We start from the raw sequence: 17179 nt of genomic DNA on the forward strand, positions 1-17179 counted from the left end.
GGACTCAAACAAACAAAGACGACGAAAGAAGTGCACCCTTTGAAATAAGACTGGCCACCCTGATCCGAGAGAAGCCGAGACATGGTGAGGGAAAATGGAGTGGATAGCGTCCGAAGAAACAAACAGACGTAAAACGATTGGGTTAAACGATAAAACGATAAACGATAAACGATAAAACGACAAAACGATTGGGTTAAAGCAGATGACAGATGATGCGGGACCGATACGCAGTTGTAGTTGCGTTTAGTACAGGGACGCACACACTGCAAGATTACTATACCAAGAAACCGATGCTCATTCGGTTCAGTAGCGATATTCAACATCATAGGTGCAATGGTACAAGTGTTGGTTGAAAATAAAGCCACACTTCTAATCCAATGGCGACTGAAGGAGAAACGAACATCGGCCGAAGAAACAGACGAAACGTGATACGGTAAAAGCGGATGACACAAGATGCGGGGCCGTAACATAGGCGAAGACTAATCTGCATTGAAGAGGCTCACGACAGAAATCGTAACCCACGAAACAATGCTCGCAAGAGGCATCAACGTAAGAGAATACAAAGACTGTGGGAAGTAAAAGGAAAGTATAAGGTTGCAAAGCCTGTCCATGGAAGCGAACGAAGAATGGTTCCACTTTCAAAAAAAAAGAAAAAAAGGAAACAAAATTCAAGCAAGACGCCTCCTTGGCAACCACATATACAAAACCAAGAAATTATAAAACGCGAAGTAAAGAAGATGAAGAGCTCCCCTAATAGAGGGCGCTTGCGGAGAAGGTGCGCAACTGCGGCTCCCGTTTTTCCTGTCGGCCAGCTCGGTCGCCATAATCGCCGGACTTCATCAATCTCGCGTAAGTAACGGGCGGTCCTGGCATCGTCGATCTTCCACGCACAGAACGGTTATGCCGTTGGGAAAGTTGCACGATGAAGGTACGGAGCGCCCTGTGTATATAGAACACTACTAAGGTAGCGCTTGGCTCAGCAGCTCATTGCTGTAGACACTATACTGAGAGTAGCGAATCTCGTTAAGCGTCTTCCCACACCACGATATAGGTTTCTTTTCCTCGGCGCATTGCGGTCGCAGGAAATGCGTCGGCGAACGATACGTGTGAAAAATGATGGCCAGACTGCAGGGTCCTCCTCCTACGTTTTCAGATGATGCGACAATGGACCTGCATTTCTCTTGATGTTTTTTTTTTCTTTCTTCTCCTCTTATGACGTTGTTATAGTTGGACCGAGCGTACCTGTGAACCCCGTACAAATGTACCCGCACATGTTTTCGCATATAACCGTATAGTCGACTACCGGTAATTCTACTCTTACGGGACCGCACGATTCGGTTGAATTACCCGAAAGACCGAATAATAAGAAACAGTGGTTGAATGAGCTGATTCAAATCTTTATTTTATTGCTTGAAGTAGTACTTCGCTGTCGACAGCCTACTTCAATAGATTATCACAATAAGTACGTTCGTCATCTTCGGTTAGTGACCCACATACCTCAACATTGTCATTGGCGCTGACAAAATCCCCGCAAGAAACGTTACCCGGGGCACACCACCAGTAGTCATCATCATTCTTCGGCTAAAATTTCCGTCGTCGTTCACGCCGTTCAGGAGTGTTGCGCCATCTGCATGAGTGCGTGGAAAGGGTGACACCGGGCTTGCAGCCTTGCCACAGTGAGGCACCCCGCGCTCGTTTCTGTTAGCGTATCCATATAGACCGCTTTATCAGCGAGGAGGAGCGTGGCCTCGAACCAGCACATCGCGCCCCTCTTCTCCTCGCACTGGTATGCGCGGACTCCGTTTTCTCCCAGCGGTAGCTTGGAAAGGTAGTGGTTTCACTGCAGATGAGTGTAATTCTAACGTGTTCTGTCTAGGATTTCTACGATGTCAGATGACTCAAGGTCGACGGGCTACCCCTCTGCTGAATTTGGCTGCAAAAAAAAAAAAGACCAACTTTCGGAAGCATGCAATAAGTGTATCTTCAGTCGCGGCTGTCAGGATTGGGGGCTCAATCCCATCGCTCGTGATCCGTTGTCAAGATTGGAGTCCGGCATGAATTCGAAGGTAGCTGGCCCATGCCGTCGTCCTACTTATCCACGCTGAGGACGTTGATGAAGGGAAGGACTGCTTCTCATCGAGAACGAGGAATATGGGTTTATTTACAGTATTTACATGCAGTTCATCAGTCTAGCATGACTGCGAGAGAAAGTACGTCAGTCTAACACGACTGCTTGAGAGAGTGTCTCGGTCTAACATGACTGCTTAAGAAAGTGTGTCGAGCATTCGCACAACAGCAGTTTTTAAACACTCGGTCCTCCCGCGATACAAGGTGACGCGAACGTTCGTTTAGTCCTCGTAAACTAGCCGCCTCTCCGCGGGTCGGTTTACACACACACATGCACACACACACGTGTTCACGGTCCTAAACCAACACCACACGAATTTCGTAGAACTCTGAGCCGACCCGGAAAGCAGATCAGGTCCGCGTTGTCGTGTTACGCTAAAAACCTGCTTCATCGAACTCCTTCAGTCACAACGGCGACGAGGCTAGAGCGTAACGGTGGCGGTTTCAGCACAAAGTCTGCTTCGTCAAACGCATCCTAGCTGAAGCGACGGGGAGTGGAGGACGCGTGTATTGTTCCTGAAACAAAGTCGACTTAGTCACGCCGTGGCTAGAGGTTGGCGGCGGCATTCCAAGATGAGGTTGTCACCGCTGGCGTAAATGGCTGGCAAACTTGCACTGCAGCTGGCCGTTCTTAACACGGCGCCTTCGTGGACACAATAGCGGATAAGTGTCCGCTCTGTATTGCCAGCAAAAACCGAAAGTACTTGATGCCATTGTGTGTATGTTTGGAAGGTTCTGTTCCCAATGAGCGTTCGGCAACGAACTCGGAACTGGTCCAACGTGGTCTAAGATTATGGTGCTTGGCAACCAACGCTCTGGTGGAAGTTGACCGAGGACGTCCTATGAAAACAGTACGCGCCGACTAAGAAATGAAGTTGTCTACTTTTCCAATATGTTACCAAAGCCATGCCTACCGTGTGCCTGCCGGCCCTTGTTCACACGGGTTCTCCTGTGCTTCCGAATCTCGCCGGCAAGCCGTCAACGAAGCTCATCGCGCTGCTGTATTACTGAAGAACATAAAGTTGCCGTTGCGAATAGCAGTTCGTTTTTCAGCTCAATCGAGTGGGCGAGCTGCCTTTGCACGCACAAGCACCATTCGAAACCTAAGAGCGCGCGTAATCTTTCAACGCGTCGCGTGCGCCCCGGTTGATCGTGGCATATTCGCAGCCACTATCATCAACTCACTTCACTCGTGTTAACGGCCTTGTCGATCGAGTTATTTTACGGTTCTTTATACTGTAAAGCTTGAAGCCCGGGGTGCCAGATAAACGATATTTCGAAAAGCGTACGGCGAAAATCTTAGCACCACGAAAGCTGAACAAAACGTGTTTCCTCGGAGATTCGCAGTTAGCTGGATTGCAATGTACGCTGGTGCGGCACACCGACGACACATGAAGACACCTCTGATTGTGGTCGCCTGTGTCTGGCCTTCAACCTTAACAGAGTTCAAGGCTAGACCTAAAATAATGACTCGTTACATGTATACGATACGTATCGACAATGCTAAGACTTTACTCGCCTCCTATTTCGATCGTGGGAAGAGCTGCGGGAGCGCCTCTAGGTCCATCGCCGTTCAATATTGCGGCTACATCGAAGCTGCTAAAAGCTTAGTGACGACATGCTAAGAAGTTTTCCTGTACAAACAACTTGTTGAGATCTCTCGGGAAAGCGCGAGAAGCTTGCCACTCGTCGTCAAGCAGCACGTTCGCCGAGTACCCTCCAGCGCGATCCCACATACCATCATGGCGCCCGACGATAGACGGCGCTGTGATCGCAAAATGGCGGCGACCTAAAAGAAACGGTCTATACAGGAAGTCTATTTTCTCTTAGGCAAGAAGAAAGATGCTCCTTATTGGAAGGCGGAGATTTTTCGCAGCAGTCATACGACCACTGACATGCTAGTCTGCCAAGGGAGGGAAAGGGGAATAAACGATTCCGGAAAAGAGTGGAAAAAAAGAAAACAAGTACTGCTTGAAAGGACTAATACTAAACTCCCTATTTCCTGCTTTATCTTAGAGTTACTGCGTGGGACATTTATTTCGGTGGCGATTGTTAGCTTTTTGAGCAGTCACAATCTGTCAGGTTCTATTATTTGTTGTCACGAGCCCTAGATATAGAGACGCAGGTGTGTAGAATACTAAAAGATTAAGGCAAGGAAAACTCCGATCGGAAAGTGGTATCTGTTTTGCGCTACCCGCAAATTTCAGTCGCACAGGTTTCTTCTTTTTTATTGCGATAAAGACTTACCCTTAAGGCATCATTCTTGGTGCGCATATGTGTATTATATATTTGCTGTGAGGCCTGTGTTGTGTATGAATTGAAGCGGCGTTTTGTGGAATCTGTTGTCATGTATCCAGCGGTCATAGCTGGTTGTCGCACAGGTTTCACAAACAACCAAATAATAAAGACTAATCTTGTATCCTCTATACCTAAAGTGAGTTGCAATCTCTGCACTGAATTGTTAACGGAGCTCTCCTGTCTAGGTGTAACCCATACTGAACGTCTGTCTCCCTATAACGCGACAACTCCCTGAAGATCATTAGGTTAAAAAAATTCTAGAGTTTTACGTCCCATAACTATGATCGAACTAAGAGCGACGTGGGGGACTCCGACGTAACTTTGGCCCCCTGGGCTTCTTTGACGTGCACCCTGTGCATGGTGTGGCTTGTGGTTTCTGAGCGGTGTTAGATAAGAGCTCTCATGCTTAACAAGCCAAGACCTTCCATCTAAGCCTTACGTTCCATCTAGGCAGCTCCATTGCGACGTGTCGTCCTCGCCTGACGACAAGCGCCCGTTATCGCAGTTGATTTATTCGCAGCTGTGGCCGGTCTCGCAGTTGGCGTTATCTCAGTTGGCTTATCTTCGTCATAGCTTTGTTGGGCCGTGCTTATTAAACGTTCCACGAGCTCGTCCAGCTGGCGTCACAGCGCTAGGGCATGCTAGTGATCGTACTACAGACGGCGGTGCGTGTAAGCCGGAAATAAGTCGTCAGAATGTAGATAATGCAGCGGCAACAAAAAAATTAGAACTGTAGACTCCACAGCTGCTTTTGTACCATCAATTATGTGCTCACCAACACTGCAGAGCTGAACTGTAGACATTGTGTTGGCAACGAAGCTGCGCTCCAAGAAAGAATAAAAATTAAGAAAAAACGAAAGAAAGGAATATACCTTTTAGTAGGTTAAAGTATAAAAATAATTAAAATATCTAAAAGTTCTTCATTCCCATATGTACAGCAAGTTCACTGATGCGTAGGTGCTGTAGGAAGACATGTCTGTCTTAAAATTAATCAGTAAACCTGCGTCCTTCCTGTTCTGTCTAAACGAAAACGCAATCAATCCTTCTGCGTCGTCTGCGTCGTCTGCGCACACGGGCCCTTCTCTGCCTTTAAAAAGCGCCGCTCAAACGCTGGGCCCCACACACTTGAGCCGCTGGAACACCTACGCCTGACAGCTTTCTAAAGCACGACTTTCTTTGCGTCGTCAATGAAGTCCGCTATCCTGTCGCACTCGAATGTAAGTATATTCACACCATTTAAAAAATAATAAGTTCTTGGGTTTTACATGCCAAAATCACAAATTTGACTATGAGGAATGGCATAGTAAGGAGCTCCGGATTAATTTGAACCGCCGGGGTTCTTGACGTTGAACCCAATGCGAGGTGGGCGGGCGTCTTTTGCACTTTACCCTCATCAATATGCTGCCGCCGCGTCAGGGGATTCGATCACGCGCCCTCCGGCAGTGACATAACTGCTACACCAACACGGCGGGTTGCTCTATTTCATTCCTCGTTCTTTCGTTTCAGTATCTGATTGTTTGGATGCTGCTGCAATATAAGTATTCTTCTAGAGCTGCTCTTTACAGCGCTTACTTAATTTCGCACACCCTTGAATTCACATCGTGGCCAAAGGTACAAGGTTATTTAAAGCTGTCACTCAGTGGTGCTTTTTATAGCACTCAGACAAATACAAATAAGAACCTGTATTCAACACCTTTTTAGTATGTGCAAGTGTCCATATTGTGCACCCGTATTTATATGCGAAGAAACAGAAATACTCGGCATCTACTTCATATAATATAAGGAGGTTTGTGGAATTTTTGTTCAAGCATTGCTTAACACATCTTTCGACAATAACGATATTTCGCAACTTATGAAGCATCAAACCTGCGACTTGGTAGCCCGGTAATAAATCCCTGAGGTACATTAGGAAATGAGCCGAGAAATTATCCATGTAGTCTATTTTTCTCTTTATTTGGGCCTTCCAAACAGTATTAGAATACTTTTTCAAAAATATACGTCTGATATTTTCGTGATGCAGGTTCTTTTTCCGGGGTTTCGAAGGGGTCGACCCTTCCGTGGCTTCCCCGCCACCCTCCTTCCGACGAGGCCCTTCCCTTTCTTCTTCGGAGCTCTTCGGAGCTCTGAGTTGTCTAATGATTAGTTCTGCAGAGCTCCGCGGTTTCTCCAGATTTGGTCCATTTTCTCTTTATCTCTCAAATGCGCCGCATGTCCCTGACATTCTTCGAATCCTCTCCTCTTGCTTCGTACGCGAACTTCTCATTGAAGCGGGAGGCAGCACTAAAAGGGAATTCGCTCGCCACTGCTGCCGCTGTTCTTCGCGTCAGCCATCTGACAGTGAGTGTCCGGGGTCATCGAGCCAGGTGTGTTCGCGTTTACCTGTGCGCTCGTGACAACGCGCTCATCGATTTAGTTTGGAATCAAACGTTCGCAGAAGTTTATGCAGCTGACTAAACCACTTCTAAACCACTAACTTCAGTTCGTATAGCTGTCTGCTTGTATTCTATCGCAATCAGTGCTGCAGATTTGTTCGAATGTTTCATTATTGCATTATTGCAAATACAGCGCGAACAAATCAAACACGGACAAAGAAGATAGGCCTAACACGAGCGCTCACTCACGACCAAAAGTGTATTGCTTACAAACAAATAAGAAGAACAACTCACGCATGCGTAAACCTGCGCAACATTTAGTCCCTCAACCAAACGTGTTTGAATTAGTAGCATTGTAAGTAAAAATGTATATGTACCGACTCGCCCAGATAGCAGCCCTTCAATTGTTGGGCACTTATTATCCAATTGAAGACATTCATTGTCCGTTTAAAGAATATAGATATGTAAGACATTCAGCAAAATAAAAAATACAGCACTTGTTGGAGCAAGGCACTGCTGCGTTTCAAAAGGGACGCACATCGCATCCATCCATTTATCCATCCATCCATCCATCCATCCATCCATCCATCCATCCATCCATCCCTCCATCCCTCCCTCCCTCCCTCCCTCCCTCCCTCCTTTTCTACCTTCCTCCCCTTTTGCGTCGCTCCCATCAGACTGCTTTCCTCTGACATTCTGAAGTACGTGTGTATTCCCGTGCAATTTCATTTCTGGTGCTTTTCTCTTTTAACTTCTAGTTTCTTCACTGAATGCTGCCAAAACCCCCGATTGAATTTTCTAACAAGAGATGCTACAACTATTTTAAACATTTGATGCCATCATCCAGGCCTCAATAGCCACGTTTATTTCATGCCCTATTTTTCTTCTGTGGTATGCACTTTTGTACATGAACAGAGCGATTGCCGCATATTCGTTGCTTGAATTCCACGATGCAGATGGAAAAAAGGTGAACACTCCTGCTAAAAATCCTTGTTGCGGTGGCGGTTTTTCATACGTCCATGGGAAAAGGAAAGGAATGCACGGATGGCTGCCCTGACAATGCCGTAAGTATGTCGGCCACAACAACGACCTTGAAGATTGAGCTAAACGCTCGACTAGTACCATGGCATATTCTAAAGAGACACATGAAAGACGCACTAAATCAGTTTAGATTGATAAAGCATGCTTTATTACTCAATTTTCGTCAACTTCGCAGTAATCGGTTCATTATTATAATAGAAAATGAATGTAAAAGTTTCTTTCACTGAATTTCGCGCCGGAAAGCAGCGCCGGCACGTCGTTTCGACGTTCTGGTTTCAAAATTACCGTCTGCATTTCGGATGTTTGTGGTTTCGCTAAAGGATATTGAAACTTTCCAATTTCACTCTATGGCTCCTTTAGAATACAATCTATTTCGTGCTCTCTCATGAAAGCTCAAATAAGCGTGACCAATAAACGCCGACAAAATCCATGACGTCACCGCATACTGGGGCTTGAACTTCAAGGCAGCGTCATCCCCCGTGTTTTGTTCTTGCACCTTTTCTGGCTTACCAAGCGTGTTCTAGTTTTTAGAGGGACAGGGGGATGTATAAGAATAAATAATTAAAACAGCCGGAATAAATGTTACCCTCCAGTTTTACCTTGAAACAGGTGCGTGCGGCAGGCGCGTAGTGTAGTGCTGTTCTGTGGGAGGCCATGGTTAGGCCGATTCCGGCTTCTGTAAGGGTAGCGCGCCTGGACACCCTGTAACGTACACACTGGGCTTCGCATGCAGGGTCAAACATTTTCATCGGCACTGTCTTTAGGTCTGACCTTAACCTACCGCGATCTTTCTATTCTCTCCCCCTTTGCCCCCTTTCTTTGTTGTTCTTTTTTTTTCGTTACGAACTTTCCTTATTTCGTTCTTCGATATGTTTAGGCGATCTACACCTTCGACTCTTTTCGCCTGGAAGCTACTTCAGAATCGGAGCCACAGCAGTTCTGCTTGACGTTTAAGAGAGATAGATTTCCAACAACTGATTTCGTCACTTCATTTAAACCTCGCTCTAGTGCCACTTACAAAGTCAAGTACACGACGGGGGACAATACGACACGGTAAGCTAAGATCGGGCTTTTCAAAAATGTGCAGCCTTTGTCAAATGAATACGGGCCACTATGCCTGCGACCACCATGCTGGCTACAGGCTGTTTAAAAAGGTTCTTTTGGTATGCCAAAAGTTCCAACGCCCTTGGAGTATAAGATGAACGCTCGTACACTGTGAAATATTTTACGCCCTCGAAAGCGACTAAGGGTGTAACTAGAGAGAGAGAGAGAGATAATTTAATTGAAAGAAGGCAGAGAGGTCGGCCTGAGTTAAGGTGCTCTAGCCTGCTACTTTGCACAGGGGAAAGGGGAACGGGGACATGAGGATGTGATGGGGGATGATGATGACATAGCAAGGGGGATGCGCAAAGGTGAAAGCAAGTTCAACACTCTAATGATAAACGTTCTCAAATGCCATCCATGAAGCCACCATCAGGTTTCGCATCAACTCTGTAGTCACCAATTTGAGTGAACTTAAATATAGAGGCGTTAGGACGAAGCTGGTGTGGGCCTCCTTTGCGTGAACAGCACACGCGCCAAACAAAATCTTTATAGCATATAAAAATCTGCGATAAGCGGCTCTAACTAAGTTCCTGACATCACTGCGTACTGATAATTACTGTGCACTGGCCATCGATAGGCCTGGAGTGTCAGGAGCACCATGAAAACCGCGACAAAGGTGCGCACTGAAGGCGTGGAGGGGCAAGCATACATTTGGCAAAGGGATGTACACAATTATTTTGGTGCCACACTTCAAAACCTGATAACCAGCCTATAATTATTTATCTCTGTTTTATTTTTATGTTTTATTACATCTAATTACCACATTGTACAGAATTGGTTTGATTTCGTCTGTGCTACTATTTAATCTTTCTCCCTGTTTCAAGGTGACCACTATGGTGACTGTTTCAAGGTGACCACAATGAATTGCTTAATTCCATTTGTCCGCTAACTTAGCGCGATCTGTGTTCATTCGCAATTATTTGTCACGTGCTTTCTTTTTAAGGTATTAATATATGAGGGTGTTGCCAAACGGCTGACAAAGTTTCTTTTACTATAGCTGCGTCACATTATATGAAACATATCGGTTAGTGCGGTTGATTGTTTATTTTCTTGTTCTTTCTAAAATTGGTTTCCCTTCCTTTTTTTGGCTAAAGTTTGCCTCAATACCCCTCCCTTCTGTAATGCGACAGCGCGAATGGTTTTTTTAATTAATTAATTAATCAATATATTAACTAAATAATGCTCACAAGAGCTGTGCGAACATGTAAACTTTCGAATAAGCAATGGAATAGTGTTCTATTCGATTCGCTCCTCGTACGGAATGGTCACTATCTGGAAATAAGAGTGTTTGGACAGGTTTTAGCACGTTGACTTTTGAAATTGCGTGGACTTACTAATTGAATTAAAGAAATAATAAATTAATGGCAATGAAAGTGGATGAAAAAAACAACTTTCCACAGGTGGGGAAAGATCCCACGTCTTCGCATTATGCGTGCGACGCCCTAACCAAGTGAGCTACCGCGGCGCCGTTTTCCCATCCATTTTCTTGGGTATTTATGTTTTTACTGCTAGGACTAACCCAAGGAGCGTTAGCCAGCGCCACCGCTCACAAACCTTGGCGGCGGGTGTGGAACATCCGTTTCTGCCGCAGGCGTCACAAGTGCGTGACCTGTTTGGGTGAAGGCAACCGGTCAGTAAATGTGAAGGGCTAGTGAAGAAAACAAAGAAAGGGGAAGCACCCCAAAGACAGACCGAAAAAGTTAAAAAGTACGCAGTCATCCCTTATGTACATCAGGTGGGGCATGGGTTAAAAAAGACAGCCATGACATATGGTGTTCAAGTAATCTTTTCACCGAAGAACTCCTCAAACAAGATTTGTAATCTTGTCAATAGACCTAAACAGGCATCCAAAGCCACATGCCGCGTCGAACACTCGGGGCAGCTTGTGGCATGCTCGGTGGGAGTGGTCTACGTCATCCCACTTTCGTGCGGAAAAATGTACTTTGGGCAGACGGGACGCTGCCTTAACATCCGCATTAGGGAGCACCAAGGTGCGATCAGGAATGAGACAGGTTCGAATCTGGCCGCGCATTGTATAGTTTGCTCATGCAAACCCATGTTTGAACAAACGGAAATACTGTATAAAAATATGCATCAAATTAACCGCGAGATTGTAGAGGCCTACTTCATGCATGTGAACGCAGGCGCATGCGTCAGCCAGCCTTCTATCACTCTACAAGATAAAGAAGCTGATTTTTTGAATGGCAAGATAGGCTAACACCCTTGTAAACGTCATTTTACACGTGTTTACATTCTCTGTATATTATACTCCGTTGCTTGAAATAATAAACCAGTTGTTAGTCTGCGCTCGTGTTGTGTACTTCCTCTCGTCCTTCGTCCGGGTTGCGCTGCCCACCCATAGCAACATGTTCAATCACCAAGTCGTCCAGCTTGCCGTCTTAATTCGGTCAGTAAACCCACACATGCTACCTGAAGGCATCAATGTTGCCGGATCCGAGACCCTCGTTATGTGATAATGGAGAAGAAAGGGGGTTAATGGAGGAGCCCGATATTTATTAATCATATCACAAGAAGCCAACAAACAATGTCACCAAGGACGACATAGGGGAAATTACTTGTACTTACTAATTTAATCAAACAACTGATCATTTATTTAATTAAGTTGGTCATTGTTTGAACGTGACCCTATTGGATCACGTTCAACATGTTAAGCTGTGTTCACAGAAGAGCTTCGTGGCCTTCACAAAATTACACTTTTATATCCGTGAAAACTGCAGTATAAAACTGTAAGAGGGATAATTTAGTTGGATTGCGTGAATTGATGTGGCATTACTTTTTGTAACATTAGGTAAATTCAGAGCACACTTTCATCCTCTTAATAAATTTGTAGGGTTACGAACAATAAGCCTGAGAGATAAGACGATATAGGTGCGATATTCTAGGAAGATTGCGTTCAATAGCTTCAGCCAAATTTATAGAATACTGTCATGGACCTAGTATTTAGGTTCACGGGCAATAACACTATCGGAAAAGGCTGTAGCGATGATAGCCCAGTCGGATTACCTAAGCTTTTGCGGGTGGTCAGAAACTCTTCATATGTAATTGAATTACGGTTACGCTCAATAACATAAAGTTTGTTTATGAGAAACTTTCATGAATTTCATAAAACGTTAACGTTCAATAAGACGATGGGATACGCCATTAGCAGAGGCAACCAATAAGTTCACGGTTTTAATTATTTCGGTGCCCTAGCTACAGCGACAAAAAGAAAAATCTCTACAAGTACCTCAGACAACATATTCACGTAAAAGAAGAATGACAAATGTATTTTCTTAACCCTTGGTCAAGATGAGGAGGATGACAGGGAAATACTCGTAGAATAACAATCTATATATGTAACGAACCTAGGCAATTAGTCAATGGCGATTCCTTATTCTGTATCAGCTAGCTAGATGAAGACAAACTCTTTTTATTTCAATAATCAGCCTTCGTACCCAAATACACTGGTTTCAGAGAGGACTCTGCCAATGTAACTATGCTCGAGAGTGAGGTCAATGTCTACTTCAAGAGCCGTGAGTATTGAAACATGGTTTTTCCATCAATTTGCTTATTCGTTTCACTTGATGATATTGTGACTTGCCGCTGTTTGAAAAGGTCTGCATGCTCCAGTGGAATTGCTCACAGGAGTGCTTTTGATGTTTATCAACTCAGGTGATCCGTCATATAAATTACTTTATTTGCAGCTTCAATGTAATACTTAGCTAATGCCGCCATATCGATATGCAAACGTCAATGTGCCCGAAACAACTAAATACGGATGATGACGCCATGTGCCGTTATTTGCCGTCATATCTTTCGCGTGACGAGGCTTAGCGAACGAAATGTTGTCTAGGCTTAGATAAAGCAAATATACGATGCTATGTGACGTCAAATAACATCATCAAAGGCTGGTTAAGCTTAACCATTTATGATACGAAATAGCTGCATAAAGTACAGTTCCTTCAAACGTGAAGTATGAGCCATTGTCTGTACTTTCTGTATTTTAAAACGTAGCCGAACAGATTATAAATACAGCATTACAGTGCTTTGTAACCGACTACCGATTCGTCGCGAAGGAGCATTATGCCTTCTGCAAGAACTAGTCTACAGAGACACCATTATTTAGTGCCAAGAAACGCAGTCTAGACAACATTAAAACAAAATTGTGCACTAGGCATATTTCTGGATATCACGAAGGCATTCGACAGCACACGTGACCTAATTTCACGGAAGGATTCTCATTATGGTTTCCTCGGTACCACGTGACAACTTATAAACAATCATTAACATCAAGACAGAAATACGCTACAATGTATAACAGACATTCGCAAGTATAATTTATTATGATGTCCCTTTTGGGGACATCATAATCCTTGGACCTCTCCTGTTCTTGTTCTCCATAAACGCTATTGAAAGTATTGAATGGCATAAAAAATAATAGTGTATGCTGACAACGCAAGCGTACTTTTAGCAGCTTCAGACGTATTTAAACACTATAATGAAGCAATCACGCGAACCAGTATCTTGAATGTATGGGTAAATGCGACCAACATTAGGCTGAACATATCTAAAACAAAGTACGCACTGTTCAAACCTAAATGAGCAACAACCAATCCATTCATATCGATGTACTCCGAGAGGATCCTGATTCAGCAGTTGACAGCAATAAAATTCTCATGAGGTCATTTTCACTAACCCAGCTCTCAGACCCATCATATTCATAAGATAAAAAAATGCATTTCTGGAGAAATCGGTATGTTTTGTAGACTAAGGCATTGCGTTCCATCGAAGGTTCAACTTCACGTTTACACGGCTATCGTGTATTCTAGGCCAGCATACTAGTCTTTGGTATGGCTAACCAACGACTGGCACAAACCCAATTTTCCTGCTAATTTAACAAAAGAGTGCAACGGTTCAAAATTTCGAACACTTCACTCTGCAAAATCAAGTGGCGATATCTTAAATGTTGCAATATATTGCACCAGTTATAAACGTACAAACTATCGTTGGAGATACTACGTCAGCATGGCACAAATACGACACTGTTCTGCAATACGTATTATGTGAAACAAACCCCGTAGGAGCTACGCCTGAGCTTAACATAGAAAACTCAAAAACGCGCCAACTACGTAGACCAACAATTAAGTTTTCGCGTACAAGACAAGCTAAATCAGTAGCCACTACTATTACATTTACTGGAGTGTGGAACTTTATCTAAAGCATTTTGAAAAATAATAAGAAAACTGCTAACCGAATAATGCGAAAGTTATCAAGACATCTGAGATTCCAAACGTTGTACTTTAATTAGTGTGTGACATTATTTTTTTACGATTTTGTTTATTGCTGCGGCTTCTCTAATTTGCGCGCCGACTTCACGTATGTGTAATGGACTCGCTTCCTTGTTTTCATTTTATTACCTGTACGGCATAATAATGTTCTGATAGGGTGTCAAGTACAAGTCAGGCATTACTTCGGCTTTTTACCGTGCTTCCCTAGGCAATATTCTACCAAACTTGCCTTGAATAAAACAAAAGAAACAAGAAAAATTCAGAGTCCTTTTAATAGAAGAGATATAATAATGATAATAATAACAATGCCAATTATAGTAACAATAACTTACTGGAGAAAGTCACAAGAAAAAAAGTATCAATGCGGAACAATGCGGAAGTATTTATGCGGACCACTAACAAAAGAGAAAATAATTCCTTTTCATATAATCTTCCCACTCATCGTCTTTCAGAGGTCAAAGAATATAAATACGTTGGAGTAACACTAACGCATAACCGTAGCTGGAACAAACATATTGAAACCGTACGCTCTTCTTCTTTTCATAATCTCGGTTTTCTTCGACATAAGTTAAAACAAGCTCTTTCTAATGTTAAACAGTTGGCATGTAAAACCCTGATTAGACCACAACTTGAGTATACGTTCACTGTATGGGATCCTCGCACAAAAATTAATATTAATGCGCTTGAAAGAGTTCAGCGCAAAGCAGTTCTGTTCATATGTTCCGAATGTCGTTCCACTGACTCCCCATCTATTCTAATGCTTCAACATAACATAAAGTCCTTAGAACCTCGGCGCAGAACACAAATGTTTAAATTCCTCATTTTACTAAGAAATTAGAAATTTTCAATGGCTCCAGAGTTGTATCTTAAACCGGTAAAGTCCAGGTCAACACGAAACAGGCACACTGAAACGCTAACTTCTTACTTTGCCAGAACAAACATCTTCAAGTTTTCTTTTTTCCTGCGTACTATAACCGAGAGAAATCAGCTGCCATTATCTTCGCTCATTCTGTGAATTTATGTTATTGTTAATATCTTGCCTTGTACTTTTTGATCTTGTACTCATGGTGCTCCTCCTGCCAGGGCCCTTCACTGGGCCTGCAGTATGTTCTAAATAAATATGAAATAAATAAATCCGGCCTTCCAACGTCCCGTGGGTCTTTAGTGCGTGGTAGCAGTACGAGCATCATGCATGGCGAGCGTCGGCATTCTAAGTACGACGTAGCGTTACAGTGCTTCAAATGCTAATCGCATGCGCGTAGACATTCGTCGTGAGATTACCTTCTGTAGGTTTTCTTTCTTCTCAACCTTCCATAGGTGCGCTTACTGGTTGCGCGTCAAGGCTGACGTGTTACAGAAGTGCCGTGACAATGTAGCGGTGGACTGGGCTTGTGGGTGGCGTCAGCGACCGTCGCTTCCCTGTTTACGAGTACACTCGAGGTGTGCGCGTGACTGCGCCAGTCGTCGCTAGGGTGTAGCACGTGGTCATGAAGAACATTGCACAGTGGTTACCGCCTATAGGCTGTTGCGCACTTGTTCATGATGTCATGGGGGCAGCATGTTACAACTGGGCTTCCAAGTCTCGCACGAGAACGAGCGCTGTTTCATAGTTGAGACTGCGACTTACCTGATCCGTGCAGCAAAATAATATTTTGCCTCCGTTTTCACGGCGGCGTTGTCCACAGATCGCGAGCGTTTTCTTATTGCGATGGTAAAATATTCCAGTGCCTTTTCAATGTGTGTGAATAAACATGTTGGGCTACATATCTTTTTTTCTTTTACGTTAGGTGAAAGTGGCGACCCTTTGCCGGTAAAGATGCGTTTTATTTACTATATCGAATGCTTCGTTATAGAGCAACCCAGTCAAGGAGCATCGTGTGAGTACCTTCATTAGTTCCTCTAAAGCATCACGCGTAAAAATACCTTGCGTAGGTACGTTTGACCGTGGCGAGATATCCCACCTCTTAGAAGCCTAGGCCGGGAACCCGGTCTTTGCCAAAATGACTTGGCCACAAAGGTACAAGGCCACTCACACAAAATTCCTAAAACGCCACCCAGGCCACTGATAGCTGGCGCGATGACGATGATAGCTCTAATGACGTCACGAGTACATGACGGAATAACGAGGAAAAGACCTGCACTCACAATCCAGACCGGGCATGAAATCCCGGCTGTTCGTTTAAAATAGCGGCATTTTCGGCGGACTTCTACGAAAACAATGGCCTGATGGCCCGTGAGGGTTAAAGAGTAATAATGGCCGCCCACCGACAGGCGGGGGTGGGGGTGGCAATAAAAGTTTAAGTTTAGTCACAACATTGTTCGTAATTTATTGCCAAATGGCAATAATTATACCAAATGTCAGCAGCGCTGGTAGCGACATCTCGTGGGCCTTTGTCCAACCACGTCGTGCTATAAGAGGTGCCAGAAACGCTAAAAGCTGACAGGTCACAAAGCACAATGGTATTTGTTAGTTAATGATTGTTGCTGCTGACGCTTCTGCGTCGAGAACCAAGTAAAAGAGAGTCGCCTGGATCTTAGTGTCATGTGCTCTTTTTGAACACATACGAAACCAGGGGACCGGGAAGCAAAAAAAAGCGTACAGAAAAATCCCCCATTCTTATTGAATTCTGAAACAAAAGATTGGAAAAGGTCAATAAACGAAAGCGCCGCCGGTGGCACAAGAGCAGTGGGATTCGAACCCAGAACCTCCGCATAGCACGTACTACCTTCCGCCAATTCATTTACTCTCTGGGTATTTGTGTACATCCCGAATACCGCGGTGGGAGTGTTCGCCAGTGCCACTTGCGAAAATGGCGGGAGACTTGAGGCGTCCTTTCCAACCCATCTTTTCTACGCAAAATTGTATTAATGTCATCTTAAGCAATACTACATATCAGTAAAAGAAACAATGTCTTTCCGCTATGTTTTCATTGGTTTCATTGTCTACTG

At 44.2% G+C, this 17179-nt stretch overlaps 1 protein-coding gene across 4 annotated transcripts in view; it reads left to right on the forward strand.

Annotated features, from left to right (window-relative positions):
• Positions 1–17179, forward strand: part of LOC135914584 (uncharacterized) — a 124813-nt gene that overhangs the window by 97364 nt on the left and 10270 nt on the right. For 2 of the 4 annotated variants that reach the window (XM_070540365.1, XM_065447506.1), the window contains exons 1-5: positions 5558–5642; positions 7754–7861; positions 8716–8891; positions 12417–12475; positions 16018–16107. In XM_070540365.1, the coding sequence (XP_070396466.1) occupies positions 7817–7861; positions 8716–8891; positions 12417–12475; positions 16018–16107 (370 nt within the window). In that variant the 5' untranslated portion in view covers positions 5558–5642; positions 7754–7816. Of the gene's footprint in view, positions 1–830; positions 850–5557; positions 5643–7753; positions 7862–8715; positions 8892–12416; positions 12476–16017; positions 16108–17179 lie in introns of those variants that run through there. The other 2 variants (XM_070540364.1, XM_065447507.2) reach the window with 2 other exon arrangements.

The sequence above is a fragment of the Dermacentor albipictus genome, chromosome 6, assembly GCF_038994185.2.
Source record: "Dermacentor albipictus isolate Rhodes 1998 colony chromosome 6, USDA_Dalb.pri_finalv2, whole genome shotgun sequence".
Lineage (NCBI taxonomy): Eukaryota > Metazoa > Arthropoda > Arachnida > Ixodida > Ixodidae > Dermacentor > Dermacentor albipictus.